We start from the raw sequence: 25,133 nt of genomic DNA on the forward strand, positions 1-25,133 counted from the left end.
ATAATAATTAATGGTTTCTGTTGAATTTGTAATGCAGTCCATACATATAAGTGCACTTTGAGTTTAAAGTCTGTACCTGTACCATTCTGTACCTTTTACAGAACTCTGGAGAGGTATTTTTTCCCCCACACACATTTGTTCTCTGAAAGGTAAAGAATGGTACTATCAGGTCTTTCATGTACTGTTTAAGAGTCAGTTAATGGAAAGGGACAAATTTGTTATTTCTAAGTAAAGGTTTGTATCCTTATGTTCCTCTGAGAGTGTTATCTTTGTTCTTATAATTACTATTCATATACATTGGAAATACTAATGTGCCTAGTGACTATTTAAAAATCAAATTTATTTTAAGCAGTGATTAAGGTCTCTCATTAAACTAAAATTAATCAATACATAACAATCTTCCTAAAATATATATTATACAGAACCTATTAGAATTATATTTAAAAAGATTAAATAAAAACTGGGTGTACTATATAATACCCACTGCAAAAATCACACCATTATTTCTAGAAAAAAAAAAAAAAAAAAAAAAAAAAAAGAATATTCTGATAACTCTTTGTCAGCCAATAAAGCAGCTATCATTTAAAATATCAATTATGATAATAAAAGAATAATGAAAGTAAAGTTGTTGGAGGCATGTGAAGTCATGTTTTTAGAAATAAAAGGAATATTCATAAAAGAGGATTTGACTGTAAAGCTATGTGCGATCAAAAATACTTACAATGGACAGCATCTACAAAATAGGATAATTAAAGTACAGTATTATCTATATGCTATAATACTTTTATATACTGATGATATGTGAAAAAACTAAGTAAAATGACAAAAAAGAGCTAAAACATTAAAGATAATATGCCAACACACCCCTGGATATTCCAGTACTGGTTGATTGTCCTTGATTACCCTAGGTGCATTGTTAGTGAGAATATACTGATTTAAAAATAGATGTGTAATGCAGAATTGTGTACTGAAATGTTTTTCCTTCATTGTCTCCAAAAAAAAAAAATCACAGAAACAGTAAATGCAGTGAAAACAGGGTGTCTATGTCCAAATAATGCCACAGAATGTGTCACAAGAATGCAACATACCCTTGAAAAGAAAGTGATTGGTATACAACAGAATTCAACTGTAAAATATGCAAACATGTTACTAAAAGACATGAACATTTTTATTGATGGAAAAAAACAAATAATGACAAAAAGAAGAAAAAAAGGGAAAGAAGAAAACAAGCTATGGACAAAAAACAAAGTTATGTTAAATCAAATAAAAACAATAACATTAAACTTAAAAACTACTGTGAAAGGGAATACATTGGCATCACTACTACGAGACTCATCATTAGGAAAAATAAACAAATTAGCCAGAACAATGGCAAAGAAAGAGCCCGTCCAGCAACACATTGGTGAGATACGAAAAAAAAGGTCTTCACATGACAAAAACATTGAGTACACATTAAGGGTAGGTTTGGCAGCTGCAAAAAAAAAATACTTACAGTACCTCAATCTCTGGATCTACAGAGGGGCTGACCACTGCAACAACAGATTGGACCACTGAAGAATCCACACTTGCAACAAATGATATATCCACCTTGGAAAGAGAGACAACGACAGCCTCCATTTCGAGAAAGAGCCCTAACACAACAGCCAGTACAACTGACGAGTCACTGAGCACATTTGCTCAGCAAAAAAGTACAACATCAGAGACGCATTCTTCACAGGGTTCAAGCCTTACAGAAACTGTTCCTTTCACTCCAATGACAGAAGCCCTGACACCAAGTGCAAACATTAGATCTTCTTCCACCAAAGTGCTGACATTTAATACTGGTGGACCAACTGAAATATCCACCCCAGGAGAGACAATGACACCTCAAACTTCAAACATGAGCCCTGACAAAACAGCACAGCAGACGAGTGAGACACCTGAGACAAGCTTGGCAACAACAACCCAAACCACTTACACTGCATATGTTTCAGGATCTAAAGAGGGGTCAACCTCAGTCACAACAGTTCGGACCACCATAGGATCAACCTTTACAACTGGTGGGCCAACTGAAATATCCACCTTGGCAGCAGAGACAACGACAACTCTCACTTCAAACACGAGCCCTGACAAAACAGTTAGCACAGCTGAGACAACAGAAATAACAAGGGCACAGCAGACAAGTGAGACACCTGAGGCAAGCTTGGCAACAACAACCCAAACCACTTACACTGCCTATGTTTCAGGATCTACAGAGGGGTCAACCTCAGTCAAAACAGCTCAGACCACCATAGGATTAACCTTTGCAACTGGTGGGCCAACTGAAATATCCACCCCAGAAAAGTCAACAACACAAGAGACAAGTTCAGCAGCAACAACTCAAACCACTTACAGTACCCCTATCTCTAAATCTACGGAGGGGCTGACCTTAGAAACAACAGCTTGGACCACTGAAGAAGGATCAACCCTTACAACTGGTGAGCCAAAGGACACATCCACTATGGCAGGAGAGAAAACAACAGCCACCATTTCAAGCACAAGGCCAGACACCATGACCAGTACAACTGATAGACCAGTGAGCACATCTTTCCAGGAAACAAGTGCAACATCAGAGACAAGCTCTTCACAGTGGACAACCATTACTGAAAATGTTTCTTTCACTGCAATGTCAGAAGCACTAACAACAAGTGCAACCATTGAATCTTCTTCCACTAAAGCTTCAACATTTACAACTGATGGCCCAACATATACATCCACCTTGGCAACAGAGACAACAACACCTCTCACTTCAAACATGAGCCCTGACAAAACAGTTAGCACAGCTGAGACAACGGAAATAACAAGGGCACAGCAGACAAGTGAGACACCTGAGACAAGCTTGGCAACAACAACCCAAACCACTTACACTGCCTATGTTTCAGGATCTACAGAGGGGTCAAACTCAGTCACAACATCTCGGACCACCATAGGATCAACCTTTGCAACTGGTGGGCCAACTGAAATAACCACCCCAGAAAAGTCAACAACACCAGAGACAAGTTCAGCAGCAACAATTCAAACCACTTACAGTACCCCTATATCTAAATCTACGGAGGGGCTGACCTTAGAAACAACAGCTTGGACCATTGAAGAAGGATCAACCCTTACAACTGGTGAGCCAAAAGATATATCCACTATGGCAGGAGGGACAACAACAGGCACCATTTCGAACACAAGGCCAGACACAATGACCAGTACAACTGATAGACCAGTGAGCACATCTGTCAAGGAAACAAGGGCAACATCAGGGACAAGTTCTTCACAGTGGACAACCATTACTGAAACTGTTTCTTCAACTGCAATGTCAGAAGCCCTAACAACAAGTGCAACCATTGGATCTTCTTCCACCGAAGCTTTGACATTTAAAACTGGTGGCCCAACATATACATCCACCTTGGCAACAGAGACAACAACACCTCTCACTTCAAACATGAGCCCTGACAAAACAGTTAGCACAGCTGAGACAACAGAAATAACAAGGGCACAGCAGACAAGTGAGACACCTGAGACAAGCTTGGCAACAACAACCCAAACCACTTACACTGCCTATGTTTCAGGATCTACAGAGGGGTCAAACTCAGTCACAACAGCTCGGACCACCATAGGATCAACCTTTGCAACTGGTGGGCCAACTGAAATAACCACCCCAGAAAAGTCAACAACACCAGAGACAAGTTCAGCAGCAACAACTCAAACCACTTACAGTACCCCTATATCTAAATCTACGGAGGGGCTGACCTTAGAAACAACAGCTTGGACCACTGAAGAAGGATCAACCCTTACAACTGGTGAGCCAAAGGATACATCCACTATGGCAGGAGGGACAACAACAGGCACCATTTCGAACACAAGGCCAGACACAGTGAGCAGTACAACTGATAGACCAGTGAGCACATCTTTCCAGGAAACAAGTGCAACATCAGAGACAAGTTCTTCACAGTGGACAACCATTACTGAAACTGTTCCTTTCACTGCAGTGTCAGAAGCCCTAACAGCAAGTGCAACCATTGGATCTTCTTCCACTCAAGCTTCGACATTTAAAACTGGTGGCCCAACTTATACATCCACCTTGTCAGCAGAGACAATGACACCTCTCACTTCAAACACGAGCCCTGAAAAAACAGTTAGCACAGCTGAAACAACGGAAATAACCATGACAGAGCAGACAAGTGAGACATTTGGGACAAGCTTGGCAATAACAACCCAAACCACTTTAACTGCGTATGCTTCAGGATCTACAGAGGATTCGACCTTAGGCACAACAGATCGGACCACCATAGGATCAGTCTTTACAACTGTTAGGCCAACTGAAACATCCACCCTAGAAAAGTTAACAACACCAGAGACAAGTTCAGCAGCAGCCAATAAAACACCTTACAGTACCCCCATCTCTGCATCTACGGAAGGTCTGACCTTACAAACAACAGCCTGGATCACTGAAGAAGGATCAACCCTTACAACTGGCGAGACATTGGAAATATCCACTACAGCAGGAGAGACAACAACAGCCACCATTTCAAGCACAAAGCCAGACACAATGACCAGTACAACTGATAGAGCAGTGAGCACATCTTTCCAGGAAACAAGTGCAACATCAGAGACAAGTTCTTCACAGTGGACAACCATTACTGAAACTGTTCCTTTCACTGCAGTGTCAGAAGCCCTAACAGCAAGTGCAACCATTGGATCTTCTTCCACTCAAGCTTCGACATTTAAAACTGGTGGCCCAACTTATGCATCCACCTTGTCAGCAGAGACAATGACACCTCTCACTTCAAACACGAGCCCTGACAAAACAGTTAGCACAGCTGAAACAACAGAAATAACCATGACAGAGCAGACAAGTGAGACATTTGGGACAAGCTTGGCAATAACAACCCAAACCACTTTAACTGCATATGCTTCAGGATCTACAGAGGATTCGACGTTAGGCACAACAGATCAGACCACCATAGGATCAGTCTTTACAACTGGTAGGCCAACTGAAACATCCACCCCAGAAAAGTCAACAACACCAGAGACAAGTTCAGCAGCAGCCAATAAAACACCTTACAGTACCCCCATCTCTGCATCTACGGAAGGCCTGACCTTGCAAACAACAGCCTGGATCACTGAAGAAGGATCAACTCTTACAACCGGTGAGACAATGGAAATATCCACTACAGCAGGAGAGACAACAACAGCCACCATTTCGAGCACAAGGCCAGACACAATGACAAGTACAACTGATAGATCAGTGAGCACATCTTTCCAGGAAACAAGTGCAACATCAGAGACAAGTTCTTCACAGTGGACAACCATTACTGAAACTGTTCCTTTCACTGCAGTGTCAGAAGCCCTAACAGCAAGTGCAACCATTGGATCTTCTTCCACTCAAGCTTCGACATTTAAAACTGTTGGCCCAACTTATACATCCACCTTGTCAGCAGAAACAATGACACCTCTCACTTCAAACACGAGCCCTGACAAAACAGTTAGCACAGCTGAAACAACGGAAATAACCATGACAGAGCAGACAATAGAGACATTTGGGACAAGCTTGGCAATAACAACCCAAACCACTTTAACTGCGTATGCTTCAGGATCTACAGAGGATTCGACCTTAGGCACAACAGATCGGACCACCATAGGATCAGTCTTTACAACTGGTAGGCCAACTGAAACATCCACCCTAGAAAAGTTAACAACACCAGAGACAAGTTCAGCAGCAGCCAATAAAACACCTTACAGTACCCCCATCTCTGCATCTACGGAAGGCCTGACCTTACAAACAACAGCCTGGATCACCGAAGAAGGATCAACCCTTACAACTGGCGAGACATTGGAAATATCCACTACGGCAGGAGAGACAACAACAGCCACCATTTCAAGCACAAAGCCAGACACAATGACCAGTACAACTGATAAAGCAGTGAGCACATCTTTCCAGGAAACAAGTGCAACATCAGAAACAAGTTCTTCACAGTGGACAACCATTACTGAAACTGTTCCTTTCACTGCAGTGTCAGAAGCCCTAACAGCAAGTGCAACCATTGGATCTTCTTCCACTCAAGCTTCGACATTTAAAACTGGTGGCCCAGCTTATACATCCACCTTGTCAGCAGAAACAATGACACCTCTCACTTCAAACACGAGCCCTGACAAAACAGTTAGCACAGCTGAAACAACGGAAATAACCATGACAGAGCAGACAATTGAGACATTTGGGACAAGCTTGGCAATAACAACCCAAACCACTTTAACTGCATATGCTTCAGGATCTACAGAGGATTCGACGTTAGGCACAACAGATCGGACGACCATAGGATCAATCTTTACAACTGGTAGGCCAACTGAAACATCCACCCTAGAAAAGTTAACAACACCAGAGACAAGTTCAGCAGCAGCCAATAAAACACCTTACAGTACCCCCATCTCTGCATCTACGGAAGGCCTGACCTTACAAACAACAGCCTGGATCACTGAAGAAGGATCAACCCTTACAACTGGTGAGACATTGGAAATATCCACTACGGCAGGAGAGACAACAACAGCCACCATTTCAAGCACAAAGCCAGACACAATGACCAGTACAACTGATAAAGCAGTGAGCACATCTTTCCAGGAAACAAGTGCAACATCAGAGACAAGTTCTTCACAGTGGACAACCATTACTGAAACTGTTCCTTTCACTGCAGTGTCAGAAGCCCTAACAGCAAGTGCAACCATTGGATCTTCTTCCACTCAAGCTTCGACATTTAAAACTAGTGGCCCAACTTGTACATCCACCTTGTCAGCAGAGACAATGACACCTCTCACTTCAAACACGAGACCTGACAAAACAGTTAGCACAGCTGAAACAACGGAAATAACCATGACAGAGCAGACAAGTGAGACATTTGGGACAAGCTTGGCAATAACAACCCAAACCACTTTAACTGCATATGCTTCAGGATCTACGGAGGATTCGATGTTAGGCACAACAGATCGGACCACCATAGGATCAGTCTTTACAACTGGTAGGCCAACTGAAACATCCACCCTAGAAAAGTTAACAACACCAGAGACAAGTTCAGCAGCAGCCAATAAAACACCTTACAGTACCCCCATCTCTGCATCTACGGAAGTCCTGACCTTGCAAACAACAGCCTGGATCACTGAAGAAGGATCAACTCTTACAACCGGTGAGACAATGGAAATATCCACTACGGCAGGAGAGACAACAACAGCCACCATTTCGAGCACAAGGCCAGACACAATGACAAGTACAACTGATAGACCAGTGAGCACATCTTTCCAGGATACAAGTGCAACATCAGAGACAAGTTCTTCACAGTGGACAACCATTACTGAAACTGTTCCTTTCACTGCAGTGTCAGAAGCCCTAACAGCAAGTGCAACCATTGGATCTTCTTCCACTCAAGCTTCGACATTTAAAACTGGTGGCCCAACTTATACATCCACCTTGTCAGCAGAGACAATGACACCTCTCACTTCAAACACGAGTCCTGACAAAACAGTTAGCACAGCTGAAACAACGGAAATAACCATGACAGAGCAGACAATTGAGACATTTGCGACAAGTTTGGCAATAACAACCCAAACCACTTTAACTGCATATGCTTCAGGATCTACAGAGGATTCGATGTTAGGCACAACAGATCGGACCACCATAGGATCAGTCTTTACAACTGGTAGGCCAACTGAAACATCCACCCTAGAAAAGTTAACAACACCAGAGACAAGTTCAGCAGCAGCCAATAAAACACCTTACAGTACCCCCATCTCTGCATCTACGGAAGGCCTGACCTTACAAACAACAGCCTGGATCACTGAAGAAGGATCAACCCTTACAACTGGCGAGACATTGGAAATATCCACTACGGCAGGAGAGACAACAACAGCCACCATTTCAAGCACAAAGCCAGACACAATGACCAGTACAACTGATAAAGCAGTGAGCACATCTTTCCAGGAAACAAGTGCAAAATCAGAGACAAGTTCTTCACAGTGGACAACCATTACTGAAACTGTTCCTTTCACTGCAGTGTCAGAAGCCCTAACAGCAAGTGCAACCATTGGATCTTCTTCCACTCAAGCTTCGACATTTAAAACTAGTGGCCCAACTTGTACATCCACCTTGTCAGCAGAGACAATGACACCTCTCACTTCAAACACGAGACCTGACAAAACAGTTAGCACAGCTGAAACAACGGAAATAACCATGACAGAGCAGACAAGTGAGACATTTGGGACAAGCTTGGCAATAACAACCCAAACCACTTTAACTGCATATGCTTCTGGATCTACAGAGGATTCGATGTTAGGCACAACAGATCGGACCACCATAGGATCAATCTTTACAACTGTTAGGCCAACTGAAACATCCACCCTAGAAAATTTAACAACACCAGAGACAAGTTCAGCAGCGGCCAATAAAACACCTTACAGTACCCCCATCTCTGCATCTACGGAAGGCCTGACCTTACAAACAACAGCCTGGATCACTGAAGAAGGATCAACCCTTACAACTGGCGAGACATTGGAAATATCCACTACAGCAGGAGAGACAACAACAGCCACCATTTCAAGCACAAAGCCAGACACAATGACCAGTACAACTGATAGAGCAGTGAGCACATCTTTCCAGGAAACAAGTGCAACATCAGAAACAAGTTCTTCACAGTGGACAACCATTACTGAAACTGTTCCTTTCACTGCAGTGTCAGAAGCCCTAACAGCAAGTGCAACCATTGGATCTTCTTCCACTCAAGCTTCGACATTTAAAACTAGTGGCCCAACTTGTACATCCACCTTGTCAGCAGAGACAATGACACCTCTCACTTCAAACACGAGTCCTGACAAAACAGTTAGCACAGCTGAAACAACGGAAATAACCATGACAGAGCAGACAATTGAGACATTTGCGACAAGTTTGGCAATAACAACCCAAACCACTTTAACTGCGTATGCTTCAGGATCTACAGAGGATTCGATGTTAGGCACAACAGATCGGACCACCATAGGATCAGTCTTTACAACTGGTAGGCCAACTGAAACATCCACCCTAGAAAAGTTAACAACACCAGAGACAAGTTCAGCAGCAGCCAATAAAACACCTTACAGTACCCCCATCTCTGCATCTACGGAAGGCCTGACCTTACAAACAACAGCCTGGATCACCGAAGAAGGATCAACCCTTACAACTGGTGAGACATTGGAAATATCCTCTACGGCAGGAGAGACAACAACAGCCACCATTTCAAGCACAAAGCCAGACACAATGACCAGTACAACTGATAAAGCAGTGAGCACATCTTTCCAGGAAACAAGTGCAACATCAGAGACAAGTTCTTCACAGTGGACAACCATTACTGAAACTGTTCCTTTCACTGCAGTGTCAGAAGCCCTAACAGCAAGTGCAACCATTGGATCTTCTTCCACTCAAGCTTCAACATTTAAAACTGGTGGCCCAACTTATACATCCACCTTGTCAGCAGAGACAATGACACCTCTCATTTCAAACACGAGCCCTGACAAAACAGTTAGCACAGCTGAAACAACGGAAATAACCATGACAGAGCAGACAAGTGAGACATTTGGGACAAGCTTGGCAATAACAACCCAAACCACTTTAACTGCATATGCTTCTGGATCTACAGAGGATTCGATGTTAGGCACAACAGATCGGACCACCATAGGATCAATCTTTACAACTGTTAGGCCAACTGAAACATCCACCCTAGAAAATTTAACAACACCAGAGACAAGTTCAGCAGCGGCCAATAAAACACCTTACAGTACCCCCATCTCTGCATCTACGGAAGGCCTGACCTTACAAACAACAGCCTGGATCACTGAAGAAGGATCAACCCTTACAACTGGCGAGACATTGGAAATATCCACTACAGCAGGAGAGACAACAACAGCCACCATTTCAAGCACAAAGCCAGACACAATGACCAGTACAACTGATAGAGCAGTGAGCACATCTTTCCAGGAAACAAGTGCAACATCAGAAACAAGTTCTTCACAGTGGACAACCATTACTGAAACTGTTCCTTTCACTGCAATGTCAGAAGCCCTAACAGCTAGTGCAACCATTGGATCTTCTTCCACAGAAGCTAAGATATTTACAACTGGTGGGCCAACTTATACATCCACCTTGGCAGCAGAGACAACGATACCTCTCACTTCAAACGTGAGCCCTGACACAACAGCTAGCACAGCTGAGACAACAGAAATAACCATCGCAGACCAGACAAGTGAGACACCTGAGACAAGCTTGGCAACAACAACCCAAACCACTTACACTCCCTTTGTTTCAGGATTTACAGAGGGGTTGATCTCAGGCACAACAGCTTGGACCACCATAGGATCAACCTTTACAACAGGTGGGCAGACTGAAACATCCACCCCAGGAGAGTCAACATCATCACAGACAAGTTCGGGAGCTGCCACTCAAACCACTTACAGTATCCCCATCTCAGAATATACAGAGGAGCTGACCTCAGAAAAATCAACTTGGACCATTGAAGGATCAACCCTTACTACTGGTGGACCATCTGATACTTCCTCCTCAGCAGGAGAGACAATGACATCTACCATTTCAAGCATGAACACAGTTGCCGGTACAACTAAAGGACCAGTGAGCACATCTGCTCAGAAAACAAGTGCAACATCTGAGACAAGTTCTTTACAGGGGACAGCCATTACTGAAACTGTTACTTCCACAGCAACAACTCAAGCCCAAACAACAAGAGTAACCAGTATAACTGACAGGCTAGTGAGCACATCTGCCCAGCAAACAAGTACAACATCAGAGACAAGTTCTTTACTGGGGACAACCATTACTGAAACTGTTTCTTCCACTGCAACAACTGAAGCCCCAACAACAACAACTGAAACTACTACTATTGTATCTTTAACCAATTCTGTGGGCACAACAGATGTTACTTCAGAATCAGAGCCAACACGCTTACCTATCACAGGCCTTCCAGTTGTTACTTTGTCATTAACCACATCCTCATTTACGGAATCATCATATTTTAGTACAGCAATTTCACCTGTCTCAACTGATGCATCAATACAAACAACTATGCAGTCGACTGAAAAACCAACCTCTGGAGAAATTGTGACAACTCCCATTTCACATACAAGCCCCAACTCTTTTGCAACTTCAACTAACAAATCACCTAGCCCAACCGCTCAGGAGACAACTGAAAGCCAAATCACAATCACTCCTGACACTGGTTCTACCTCTAAATCATCTATGGAAACAACTATTGGACCAAGTGATACATCCACTTCGGGAAAGGATATCACAACTTCGATTTTACAAATAAGCACGGACTCCTCAGCAAACACAGCAGAGACATTTATAAGCACCACTCCTGAAAAAAGAACTGCAACACAAGTTACAGTTACACTTGACCTTATACCTACATCTGAAACTTTTTCATCAACAACAGAAAAACAAACTTCCATCGCTACACTTGTTTCTTCTTCTGGATTAGTAAGTACAATTTCCTCAAATACTCAATAAACCATAACTACACTTTCATTTACATTAACAACTGACCCTAATGTTTTCTCACCAACAATGCAGAGCAGCACATCTGGTCTTTCCCAAAGCACATCTGGCTTACCTGCAACATCCAATATACTAATTCCTACAAGTACCCCAGATGTTTATTGTAAAAATGGTGGAACAGGAAATCGCACATTTGGCTGTACCTGTCCAAAAAACTGGATTGGCAAGACATGTGAAATTCCGAACACAGCTATATCTGTGGGTAAGTGATAATTTTTTTTTTATTATTAGAATCTTCACTAATCAAATATTGTGTTGTTTCATAATATATGTTTCAAACATTCATTAAACAATAAATTAAAATACTACTATAACAAATCTATCTTTGAGAGTTATTGAGAATAATGATTAAATAATAAGATTATTTTGAAGATTCTGCCTTATAATTTTGTCACTTTACTGTTTGTATTAATTTAGGATGACACCTTTACTTTTCTATTTCTTTCTTTCATGGCATATAGATTTTGTTGATGTGACAACAGATATTGTTGTCAAAACTGATGCAGACTTCATAGAAGAATTCAAAAACTCAAGTTCTTACAAGTATAAAGAATTTATTAAAAACTTCACAACAGAAGTAAGACCCCTTATAATTATGTAAATTATGTTATACTTATGTCTAATATTCCATATTATTGTTTTGGTCATGTCAGTCTCATATTTTGTACAAACACAAAAAAAACAATTTTATATCCAAATATGGTTTATAGATGGAGAGAGTGTACAGAGCCACAGTGAAAAATTTTAAAAACATCACTGTTTTGCGGCTGAGGTAAGCATTCTATCTCCCTTGAAAATGCAGGCAAAATGCAAAGTTGCAATATGTGGTGAATTGCATGAATGAGAGCTTGGCTCTGAGAATAGGGTATTATGGGGCTAAAAGGCACATTTGATTTGATTTTCTCCTAAAACACTAAGTATCAACAGTATTTTCCTTAACACCTGTTATTCACTATACACTGCAAAAATATTCCTGATTAATGAGAATCTACAAAGGAGGTGAAATTCACATACTTATCATTGCATGTCTTTTTTTCAAAGTATATGCAATATTTGTAATAGTTTTGATAGGTTCCATCTAACTTTTGGCGTGCAAATAGCTGGGCTTTGTGCCCAGTGCTATTTACACTATACTGAACCCATGGTAGGTGGGCCACTGGTGGCCGCGGGGGCCCTATGCAGCCACAAATGTCGCTTAATAGGCAGCCAGCAATGTTCGTCTTCAAAGTGATGTCTTTGCTTTTGAAAACTTGAGATAGGTCTTTTGCGGCAGATTTACCTAATGCAATACGCCATTTGATTTCTTGACTGCTGCTTCCGTGAGCGTTGATTGTTGAACCAAGTAGTATGAAATCATTGACGACTTCTATTTTTTCTCCTTTTATTGTGATGTTGTTTATTGGTCCAGTTGTGAGGATTTTCGTCATCTTCACATTTAGGTATAGTCCATACTGTAGGATTTAGTCTTTGATTCTAATAACTAAATGCGTCCAATCGTCATTTTCGGCAAGCAAGGTTGTCGTCTACATATTGCAGGTTGTTAATGAGTCTTCCTCCGATCCTGATGCCATGTTATTCTTAATATAGTCCAGCTTCTCTGATTATTTGTTTAGCATACAGACTGAATAAGTAAGGTGAAAGAATTCAGCCCTGCCGCAAACCATTTCCAATTTTAAACCATGCAGCATCCCCTTGTTCTGTTCGAACGCCTACCTCTTGATCTGTGTACCGGTTTGGCATTAGCACAATTACGTTTTCTGGAATTCCCATTCTTTGTAACGTTATCCATAATTTGTTATGATCCACACAGTCAAAAGCCTTTGCGTAATCGATAAAACACAGGTATACATCCTTCTGGAATTCTTTGCTTTCGGCCAGGATCCATCTGGCATCGGCAATGATATCCCTCGTTCCACGTCCTCTTCTGAAACCGGCTTGAACTTCTGGAAGTTCCCTGTCGATGTAAGGCTGCAACTGCTGTTGAATTATCATCAGCAAACTTTTGCTAGCATGCGATATTAATTACATTGTTCGATAATTTCCGCATTCCGTTAGATCACCTTTCTTAGGGATGGGCACAAATATGGATCTTTTCCAATCGTTTTGATTTGTTTTGGATTTTGTTTAGTCACAACATAATTCCCATAGTTCCATTTATGTTATTCCATAGTTTTGATGACTTTACTATTATTCTAAAATGTGAAAAAAAATAATAATAATAATAATATATATATATATATATATATACACTATATTGCCAAAAGTATTCGCTCACCCATCCAAATAATTGAATTCAGGTGTTCCAATCACTTCCATGGCCACAGGTGTATAAAATGAAGCACCTAGGCATGCAGACTGCTTCTACAAACATTTGTGAAAGAATGGGCCGCTCTCAGGAGCTCAGTGAATTCCAGCGTGGTACTGTGATAGGATGCCACCTGTGCAACAAGTCCACTCATGAAATTTCCTCGCTACTAAATATTCTACAGTCAACTGTCAGTGGTATTATAACAAAGTGGAAGCGATTGGGAATGACAGCAACTCAGCCACGAAGTGGTAGGCCATGTAAAATGACAGAGCAGGGTCAGCGGATGCTGAGGCGCATAGTGTGCAGAGGTCGCCAACTTTTTGCAGAGTCAATCGCTACAGACCTCCAAAGGTCATGTGGCCTTCAGATTAGCTCAAGAACAGTGCGTAGAGAGCTTCATGGAATGGGTTTCCATGGCCGAGCAGCTGCATCCAAGCCATACATCACCAAGTGCAATGCAAAGCGTCGGATGCAGTGGTGTAAAGCACGCTGCCACTGGACTCTAGAGCGGTGGAGACGCGTTCTCTGGAGTGACTAATCACGCTTCTCCATCTGGCAATCTGATGGACGAGTCTGGGTTTGGCGGTTGCCAGGAGAACGGTACTTGTCTGACTGCATTGTGCCAACTGTGAAGTTTGGTGGAGGGGGGATTATGGTGTGGGGTTGTTTTTCAGGAGCTGGGCTTGGCCCCTTAGTTCCAGTGAAAGGAACTCTGAATGCTTCAGCATACCAAGAGATTTTGGACAATTCCATGCTCCCAACTTTGTGGGAACAGTTTGGGGATGGCCCCTTCCTGTTCCAACATGACTGCGCACCAGTGCACAAAGCAAGGTCCATAAAGACATGGATGAGCGAGTTTGGTGTGGAAGAACTTGACTGGCCTGCACAGAGTCCTGACCTCAACCCGACAGAGCACCTTTGGGATGAATTAGAGCGAAGACTGCGAGCCAGGCCTTCTCGTCCAACATCAGTATCTGACCTCACAAACGCGCTTCTGGAAGAATGGTCAAAAATTCCCATAAACACACTCCTAAACCTTGTGGAAAGCCTTCCCAGAAGAGTTGAAGCTGTTATAGCTGCAAAGGGTGGGCCGACATCATATTAAACCCTATGGATTAAGAATGGGATGTCACTTAAGTTCATATGCGTCTAAAGGCAGATGAGCGAATACTTTTGGCAATATAGTGTATGTATATATATATATATATATATATATATATATATATATATATATATATATATATATATATATATATATATATATATATATATATATATATATATATATATATATATAAAATAAAGAATGAGTAAGTGTTTCAAAACTTTTGACTGGTAGTGTAAGTGCTTCCACTGTTGCATCCGTTTGTTGAAGCATCTTAATTGGGATTCCGTCAATTCCTGGAGCACTGTTAAAATGTTTACTGTAATATTTTAAAAGTGCAGAGACATGTGTGATTGTAAGCAACACTAATTTATTATAGCCATATGGATTTATTTAATCTTCTCAAGTGATTCTCTGTTTCTTCTTTTTTTTTTCTTATTCATTGCCTGTTTCAATAACATTCCAAACAATACTAGTTCAGGATCATTCACAACATTTCTTGGTTATAACAAAATTGTATAAAGCATTTGAAATATCAATTCCATGAATATAATATACACTTGTTCATCACAGGCCAGGCAGTGTGGTAGTGGAGCATCAAGTTTTTGTGACAGTTCAGAATGACAAAAATCTCACAACGATGGTTATTGAGAGCTTCAAGCAAATCAAAGAAGCTCTTGATAAACTCAAGAACTGTACAACAGGTGAAGTAAACAAATATTATTATTATATTATTATATATTATTAATAGATATGTAATTTACATAAAATGTTTTGTTTGACATTTAGCAAAGAAAAAAATGAGTTTTTAAAGTACCACTCAGCCTAAGGTTAAGGAGTGCAGCATTTAACATTTAGTCTGTTCCTTAATTCATAGGAGCTGATGGCTGTCCTCAGCTTTCAATTATAGGCGACCCAGAGTATTTCGAACCAGAAATTGATCTAAGCTGTGAGTAGATATATTCTAACCTATGGATAAAAAAGGCCATAATGTAGGTATATTACATTAAATTGTTGAATTGTCCAGATTTATCTTAACCTTCTCTCTTTTTTTTCTTCTCTCTCTTCTTTTTAAATGTTTCATTTTTCATAACAGCGGTATGTACTGGAGAAATCAAGGACTTCGGTATTCACTACACACCAACTGTGCAAGAAGGAGGAGAGATATTGTGCATTTCAGCTTGTGATGCCAACCATCCAAGGCCAAAGAACTGTAACAATGGAACATGCGAAATAGGATTAAGTGGTCCATTCTGCATGTAAGAAACTTACACACTGACAAAAGAAAACTATTATTAATCTGAAATAAATTTATGCTTAAAAGCATTAAAATGCTTCATGTTTGCTGTAGTATGAATGTCATCACTTGCTTGTATTTTTGTTGAATGTTGCAGATGTGATGATGCATACTGGTATAGTGGGTCAGAATGCAGTGGAAAAATCAGGAAGAGGGATGTTTATGTTGGTGTGGGAACTGTGGTTGTATGTGTGGTGTGCTTAATTGTGTCATTTGGTCTATATGCAATCTGGCAAAGCCAGAAGGCACGAAGGTAGGAACAACAATTGCATTACAACAACATTTCAAGACTTTCGCTGTCTGTAGCATGCATTTGAATATAATATTGGGCTTGCAAATACTTTAAAATACTGATATCTTAAAATATGGCTCTGTGACACCAATAAAATGCAATTGTTCCTTTCTCTTTATTTTTTCTCTAGAATGAAAGATTGTAAAGTTGAGCAAGTAAATCAGTGGTTGGATGAAGAATTAGAGTGGCCCTCACGAGAGGGGTGGTATGCTTCCTCTGTGCATTTAACAGGTAAATTTAAAAGATATAATAAATATAACCATATGCGATAATGACATGCAGTATGACTGCTTATGTGTTTTGCTGCTGTCCTTTGCACACTGTGGAACACAGATGTGTAGAGCTCCTGTGAGAGGTGAATTACAAAACAGGGAAGGAAACAAAACTCGGTGGAGTACTCACAGGAACATGCAGAAATTAGGCCTGCTGTCCTGAAGGCAAATGTTGGCAATAGGACACATTTTCCTACAGAGTTCACGTGGCCACTGTTAAAGAGGCAGCCCGCTCTTTCTCTGTCTTCTTTGAAATCGAGAAGCTAGAGTTGGGGTACTCCAGTTTGGACTTGAGTCCGAGTCACGAGTCCAATTTTAATGGACTCGAGCCTTTTGGACTAGGGACTGTTTTCTGAGTCCTGCTGAGTCCATGGCATTTGTGATGCAATGATAAACAAAAAAATAATAATATTTTAAAAAAATAACATAACATAGGGTGACCATATGTCCTCTTTTCCCCAGACATGTCCTCTTTTTCAGACCTGAAAAAAGCATCCTGCCGGGATTTCAAAATTGCCTCTAAATGTCCGAGATTTGTCTTTGTCTTAATATTGATGTGCTCTCTACAGTTAGTACTATCATACATTCTGTGTATTTGATACAGCGCATCAGTTTTCATGCACATATGTCCTTACGTGTGATTATTCTGGCTGAGAGCAGCAGCGCGCACTCTTTCAAAGTACTTTTTTTACTCTTTCAGCCCTGCGCCCGTACTGTATGTGTGTGCAGGAAAGAGATCGCCACACGTGCTCTGCCACTCTCATCCAGAAATATCAATAACATAAGTACACTTTAAAACATACATTCCCCTACTCTGCAAATTATTAAATAGAATACATGTTTTGTCAGGCTCACGCTTTCTACGCAAAGTCATTTCTAACTGAAAATGTTGACTATATGGAGACCAAATCAAATTTACTACGTATCAGGGACATTTAAACTAATACGATGAATGAAATTGACCATAATGGAAATTGTACAACTTAGTCTGTCACATATTTGTAGTGCAACCTCTATGTGTCACCTGTAAAGCTGGCACTTGCATTTCAATGGCAAAAAAGTCAGAAAATACAATGAAGAACACAAGTGAGGGGAGAAGTCTCCATTCACCTATTATCCATACTAAATATAATGTGAAAAGTAACGTCAGCCCAAGGTGTCAGTCTTGACTTTAGGGAAGTAGGCTACTCGTGGACACAGTAGGAGGACTGAAAAGTGTAGTATATTAATATTTTTTTTTAACGGTATCTATGTTTTCAGTTCCCTATCTGTCACTCACTCGACGTTGTGTCGATGTAGTGACACTAGGGGTCACTCTTGGGAGCCCGAGACACCTCTGGTCTTTGATAAAAGGCCAATGAAAATTGGCGAGTGGTATTTGCATGTCACTCCCCCAGACATACGGGTATAAAAGGAGCTGGTATGCAACCACTCATTCAGATATTCTCTTCGGAGCTGAACGGTCATGCTCACTGAGCTGAATTCTCACGACTGTTCATTCACCTCTGCTGGATCTGATGGCGCATTTCAGCGGCTTCTCCCTCCTCTGCACTGGTGCACTGCAGAGAACGCCCCTGGGCACTTCGGCAGAAAAAAGATAGTATATTTTCCTGAAAGAGTATATTTCTCTAAAAGAGCGGCACACACGGAACGTCTTTTTAAAGATGACTTTCCGATTGTGTGTTATTTCTAGTTGCAGTCGTTACCTCTCAACTTCAGACGGACACGATCGCTGTCTTTTGTGTCTGGGCGTGACCCACACGGAGGCAGCGTTCGTGGATGGTTCATGTTCTCACTGTGAGAACATGACCACGGCAACGTTGCGGTCGCGGCTTGCTCTCATAAGAAAAGCTGGGCTCCCCCCTTCGGGGACGATTGCCCAGTCACAGGCTGATGCAGAGATGACGGACATGCTTTCCCGGGCCGCCGCGAGCGTCGGGCTAGAGTGGAACACTCCGCTCTCCCCTGAACCCTTGTGGCTCGATGATTGGTTCCTGGGCTTGCGGCGCCGCTCAAAGCAGCCACGTGTTTCATGCCTTTTTCCCGGAAGTGCACGAGGAGCTGACAAAATCGTGGGAGGCACCTTTTACTGTCCGGTCCCGATTTCTCAGTTCCCCCGCCCTCACTACCCTCGATGGCGGGGTGGCCAGGGGCTATACGGCCATTCCCCTGGTGGATAAGGCGCTCACAGTACACCTATGCCCGCAGAGCGCCGCCACCTGGCGAGGACCCCCAAAGCTCCCGTCCAAGCCCTGTAGGTACACGTTGTCCCTGACGGCCAAAGCCTACAGCGCTGCTGGACAAGCCGCCTCTGCCCTGCACGCCATGGCTCTCCTGCAGGTCCACCAAACCAAGGCACTAAAAGAACTGCACAAGGGTAGTTCCATCCCAGATCTGATGCAGGAACTGCGCTCGGCAACCGACCTCGCTCTCCGAGCGACGAAGGTCACGGCGAAGTCTCTCGGGCGGACGATGTCCACATTAGTGGTCCAGGAGTGCCACCTTTGGCTCAACCTGGTCGAGATGGGTGAGGCCGACAAGTCACGGTTCCTTGCTGCCCCCATCTCCCAGGCTGGCCTATTCGGCGACACCGTCGAGGACTTTGCCCAGCAGTTCTCGATGGTGAAGCAGCAGACGGAGGCTATACGGCATATCCTGCCCCGGTGCGGCTCAAGATCGCCAAGGGCGTCCCCCTGCGGTGACTGCACTGGCTCCGCCGCAGCCCGCCCCTTCGGCCCGGCCCCGGCGTGGAGCCCACGGCAGGAAGTAGACGCCACACGTCTCATGGCTGGCCACCAAGAACCCACGAAGGTCGTCAAAGCGCCCCTGAGACGGGCGACCCAGGGTTGACGAAACCCACTGCATTGGAGCTGGTAGTAAGACCACTCCATCCCCTGGTGGAGGGCCGGGTGGAGAATCTTTTGTTGCCTTTTCATTTGATTTCGCCGCATGCCCAAGTGGCTGCGGTACCCAACAGTTCAGCAAAAGAGCGGTTTCCTCCTTCCCTGGGTCACATACCCGGTGTACACGGTCGTCGTCACGACCACCGTCCACCTTTTTTCCCTTGCAGGATTGCCGCTCCAGCAGCGGTCTCCCCGCCCATGCGCGCCCAGCTGTGGCACACATCCGCCCCCGATGTGACAGTCTCCACGGGTTGCGAGGACAGGCCTCTTCCTCCCCCATCCCAGGCTGTTCCGGTGGTCACAAGGAGCCAGGTAAATGCTTCGCCGCGAGGCCCCACCTTCCGGTACATCCAACGATGTTGTCCCTTTGGTCCCCCTCGCACGAAACTTGGATGCGTGGCTTGCATTTTCCAATCCGTCTCGATGGCTGGTCTGGACCGTCCGACTCGGCTATGTGATTCAGTTTGCCGGGTGTCTACCCAGGTTCAGCGGTATCCACTTCACCTTGGTGAAGGACACCTTGATGAGTGTAGCTATGTGCCCAAGGTTCCCACAACCCCTTTTAGGGACCAGGTGGTGAATCTGCGAGCGCTGCCCCAGGAGGAGGCAGACCCAGCCCTGTCATTGCTGTGTCTGGTGTGCGCTTTACGCATCTATTTGGATCGCACGCAGACCTATAGGATCTCTGAGCAGCTCTTTGTCTGCTTTGGTGCACAGCGGAAAGGAAGCGCTGTCTCCAAGCAGAGGATCGCCCACTGGCTCATTGACGCCATAGCTATGGCATATCACGCCCAGGACGTGCCACCCCCGGTAGGGCTACAAGCCCATTCTACCAGGGGTGTAGCGGCCTCCTGGGCCCTGGCCAGGGGTGCCTCTCTAACAGACATTTGCAGAGCAGCGGGCTGGGCAATATCCAACACCTTTGCAAGGTTCTACAACCTCCGGGTGGAACCGGTTTCGTCCCAGGCAGTGGCACGCAATACAAGTGGATAAGCCCAGGATAGCCAACGGGGTGTATCGCTTGCACATAGTGCCTTTCACCTTCTTTGAGCTGAAGATGTGCGCCATTAATTCCCAGTAGTGTTCACAAACTATGTTCCCTGGTTGACTTCCTCCGAGCCCTGTGGCAGTCGAGTCGAGAGAGACTCGCTGCCGGCCCAGTACACACGCTAACTAAAAGCCCTGTTCTGGGGTAGGTGCTCCACATGTGGCGGTTCCCTGTAAGGTAACACCATGCAATGTATATCTTCCGCTAATTAATTTCCCTGTTGGCAAACTGCGTCTTCCTTGGGCAGAGCCCCCTCTGCCACAGTCTCCAGGTTTGTATTAACTCCTCCCCCGTTGGGTAGGATCTACCATGAGACTTCTCCACATGGTCGGCAAGACCATGTGACGTATTTTCCACTTAAATATCCCCCCTCTCTTTAGGCGAGGTGTGGTCTCCGGGGGGTGTCCTCCCCTTGGGAGGGACACCCCCCGGCTAGATCTGGCGGCCCAGTCGGATAATCCCCCTTGTTTTTTAGGGAGTGGAAAAAAAGAAGGGGAAAAGAGGCCACGACTGGGTTAGCCTGTCTCTGTCTTTTGGGTAGTTGACTTGTCCCCAAAGGGCCGTTCGACACTCATAACTATGTTGGGGGAGGTTACGTGTCGGCCTGGTGCGCTGGCTACAAGGCACACAGTTGTCTGCCCATCACACACCGCAAGTTCACGTAACACAGTTCAGCCAGTTGCGGCGTTTTGTATAGGGACCCCTAGTGTCACTACATTGACACAACGTCGAGTGAGTGACAGATAGGGAACGTCCTGGTTACTTGCGTAACCTCCATTCCCTGATGGAGGGAACGAGACGATATATATACAGTGCATCCGGAAAGTATTCACAGCGCTTCACTTTTTCCATATTTTGTTATGTTACAGCCTTACTCCAAAATGGATTAAATTCATTATTTTCCTCCAAATTCTACAAACAATACCCCATAATGACAACGTGAAAGAAGTTTGTTTGAAATCTTTGCAAATTTATTAAAAAATAAAAAAAACGAACAAAATCACATGTACATAAGTATTCACAGCCTTTGCCATGACACTCAAAATTGAGCTCAGGTGCATCCTGTTTCCACTGATCATCCTTGAGATGTTTCTACAACTTGATTGGAGTCCACCTGTGGTAAATTCAGTTGATTGGACATGATTTGGAAAGAACCACACCTGTCTATATAAGGTCCCACAGTTAACAGTGCATGTCAGAGCACAAACCAAGCCATGAAGTCCAAGGAATTGTCTGTAGACCTCCGAGACAGGATTGTATCAAGGCACAGATCTGGAGAAGGGTACAGAAAAATTTCTGCAGCATTGAAGGTCCCAATGAGCACAGTGGCCTCCATCATCCGTAAATGGAAGAAGTTTGTAACCACCAGGACTCTTCCTAGAGCTGGCCGCCTGGCCAAACTGAGCGATCGGGGAAGAAGGGCCTTAGTCAGGGAGGTGACCAAGAACCCGATGGTCACTCTGACAGAGCTCCAGAATTTCTCTGTGGAGAGAGGAGAACCTTCCAGAAGAACAACCATCTCTGCAGCACTCCACCAATCAGGCCTGTATGGTAGAGTGGCCAGACGGAAGCCACTCCTCAGTAAAAGGCACATGACAGCCCTCCTGGAGTTTGCCAAAAGGCACCTGAAGGACTCTCAGACAATGAGAAACAAAGATTGAACTCTTTGGCCTGATTGGCAAGCGTTATGTCTGGAGGAAACCAGGCACTGCTCATCACCTGGCCAATACCATCCCTACAGTGAAGCATGGTGGTGGCAGCATCATGCTGTGGGGATGTTTTTCAGCGGCAGGAACTGGGAGACTAGTCAGGATCGAGGGAAAGATGAATGCAGCAGTGTACAGAGACATCCTTGATGAAAACCTGCTCCAGAGTGCTCTGGACCTCAGACTGGGGTGAAGGTTCATCTTCCAACAGGACAACGATCCTAAGCACACAGCCAAGATAACAAAGGAGTGGCTCCGGGACAACTCTGTGAATGTCCTTGAGTGGCCCAGCCAGAGCCCAGACATGAACCCGATTGAACATCTCTGGAGAGATCTGAAAATGGCTGTGCACCGACGCTCCCCATCCAACCTGATGGAGCTTGAGAGGTCCTGCAAAGAAGAATGTGAGAAACTGCCCAAAAATAGGTGTGCCAAGCTTGTAGCATCATACTCAAAAAGACTTGAGGCTGTAATTGGTGCCAAAGGTGCTTCAACAAAGTATTGAGCAAAGGCTGTGAATACTTATGTACATGTAATTGTTTTTTCGTTTTTTATTTTTAATAAAATTTCAATCAAACTTCTTTCACGTTGTCATTATGGTGTATTGTTTGTAGAATTTTGAGGAAAATAATGAATTTAATCCATTTTGGAATAAGGCTGTAACATAACAAAATGTGGAAAAAGTGAAGCGCTGTGAATACTTTCCGGATGCACTATATATGTATATATATATATATATATAAATTTGAGGGGGTGGTCTACAGGTCTCCTCCTGCTGCTCAGAATCCTGTAGGAAACACTGAACTCTTATTTATTTTTAAATTGGTGTTCCATGTACAGCTTTAGAAACATCTCTCCAATTACTAGTACTGAATTTTCAATGTCTAATGAATCGATTTTAATCGAATCGAGATCTTGTTAATCGAAATTGAATCGAATCGGGGCATCTGTGCCAATACCCATCCCTAATTGAAATGTCAACAGAACGCAATAAGAAGTGTGTTGAAGGACAGTTTTGTCTTCATACACCTAAAGCATATGCTTTAATTCTGAAACCACTTTGAAATTTGTTCAGCAGTATACTAATCATAAAATGTGAATATGAAATGCAACAGAGGTGTTTTTGTTGCATTTATATTGACACATTTTGTCAGTTCGAACCAGTCTGACCAGTGTTTTTCTTAGTTGTGAAGGTTAAAATAAGCTTAAAATATTGATGTTGAGTTTACGGTTACATTTTTAATTCAGATTCTTGAACAGACTCAGTCGGACTCGGCCTGTTATGGACTCAGTCTTGAGTCTGACTCTGCCCCTTTTGGACACAGACTTGACTAAGGTGGACTCAAACCAAACATACAAGAAGCACAGAGCATGTGCATTAAGTACATTAAGAGAAGAAAGCTTATGACAATAATAACAAGATGCAGCAAGATATCGGCAATGGTCTTGTCTTCCGAAATCTGTACAATTTCAAACATGAATGACATTATTTTCAAGAAAATTTCAATGTCAACTTCTAGGTTATCATGTAAAAAAATAAAAGTAGCTGCTGTTGTTCAATAAAATCTTTGAACATTTATTTGTGTGTGCAGATATTTAATAATTTTAATTTTTGCTGCATTATGTCCTGAATGCGCACACGTTTTGTGCATTTGTGTGGAAATGCATCATTTATCCATGACATTGTATTACTCTCGTCAACAGGGGATGATAATACCTCTGATGGTGGCGGCCTGTTTGGTTTGGATTTAAATGGTGGCACAGCTGCTAGCACTTCCAATTCAGACCTGCCATCACCTTATTATGGTCCTCAGACAAGACAAGTCCAAACAAGGCCAGACACTATCTATTATGACAACAGATCACATGACGAGATGAATGGAAGGGGGACAGAAACATTGCTTGGTGAACCACAACTCAACAGCCCATACACAGACAGGCACTTTAATGTAAGTGTGAGAGGAGACAATGTACAAAATAAAATAAAAAATATACATATTTCAGTTTCTAATTGTTCTGTAAAAGATCATATAAACTTAACCTTTTTCTAAACTGACAGTAATGGTTATCTATTTACATTAAATTGATCTCTAAATGAGAATATTCAACAGTGTTATGCTTTTTTCCCCCCACAGATAAAGACTAGACAGCCCCAGCTCAGAGATTATACAGAGATCTAGTTACGCACCACAATGATATTTGTACTAGACACAATAAAATTATGAATGGACATATGATAGAACAATGAAGAACAAGCTTTCCTTTGTGATGAACAAATAACTATCATACCCTCAAATTTATCAGATCTTATTAAAGAAAATATACAAATGACAAAATAAGTATGTTTATTTATACCTCCATTTGAAAATGTATACTGTTGCAAAATGTACATATTTGTTATCACTTGCACTTTAAACATTTAATGTTCTATTTTTGATTAAATATTTAATGTGGGTTATTTAATGTAACTTTATTTTTTATGTCTTAGCTATTTATATTGTAATTTGTAATAACAATAAACTCATATTAAATGGAATTGTTTTTTTTTATGTCACTTCAAGTGCAATGAAACCTGCATGTTCTTTGCACACACATTGAGAACAGAAAATAAG

At 42.8% G+C, this 25,133-nt stretch overlaps 2 protein-coding genes across 2 annotated transcripts; both read left to right on the plus strand.

Annotated features, from left to right (window-relative positions):
• Positions 1 to 1,368: 1,368 nt before the first annotated feature.
• LOC127449597 (mucin-22-like) lies at positions 1,369 to 8,735 on the plus strand. Its single transcript, XM_051713134.1, has 3 exons — positions 1,369 to 1,402; positions 1,518 to 8,629; positions 8,721 to 8,735. Exons 1-3 carry the CDS (start codon positions 1,369 to 1,371, stop codon positions 8,733 to 8,735), a joined length of 7,161 nt encoding a protein of 2,386 aa, XP_051569094.1.
• Positions 8,736 to 8,830: 95 nt separating this feature from the next.
• Positions 8,831 to 25,050, plus strand: LOC127413569 (mucin-22-like). The gene is made up of 11 exons (XM_051650812.1): positions 8,831 to 11,512; positions 11,606 to 11,792; positions 12,052 to 12,167; positions 12,301 to 12,362; positions 15,577 to 15,707; positions 15,881 to 15,952; positions 16,100 to 16,262; positions 16,398 to 16,553; positions 16,723 to 16,823; positions 24,226 to 24,470; positions 24,657 to 25,050. The coding sequence occupies exons 1-11, from the start codon at positions 8,897 to 8,899 to the stop codon at positions 24,699 to 24,701; spliced, it is 3,894 nt and encodes a 1,297-aa protein (XP_051506772.1). The 5' UTR covers positions 8,831 to 8,896; the 3' UTR covers positions 24,702 to 25,050.
• The last annotated feature ends 83 nt before the right edge of the window (positions 25,051 to 25,133 follow it).

Source organism: Myxocyprinus asiaticus, chromosome 2 (assembly GCF_019703515.2).
Source record: "Myxocyprinus asiaticus isolate MX2 ecotype Aquarium Trade chromosome 2, UBuf_Myxa_2, whole genome shotgun sequence".
Classification (NCBI taxonomy): Eukaryota; Metazoa; Chordata; class Actinopteri; order Cypriniformes; family Catostomidae; genus Myxocyprinus; species Myxocyprinus asiaticus.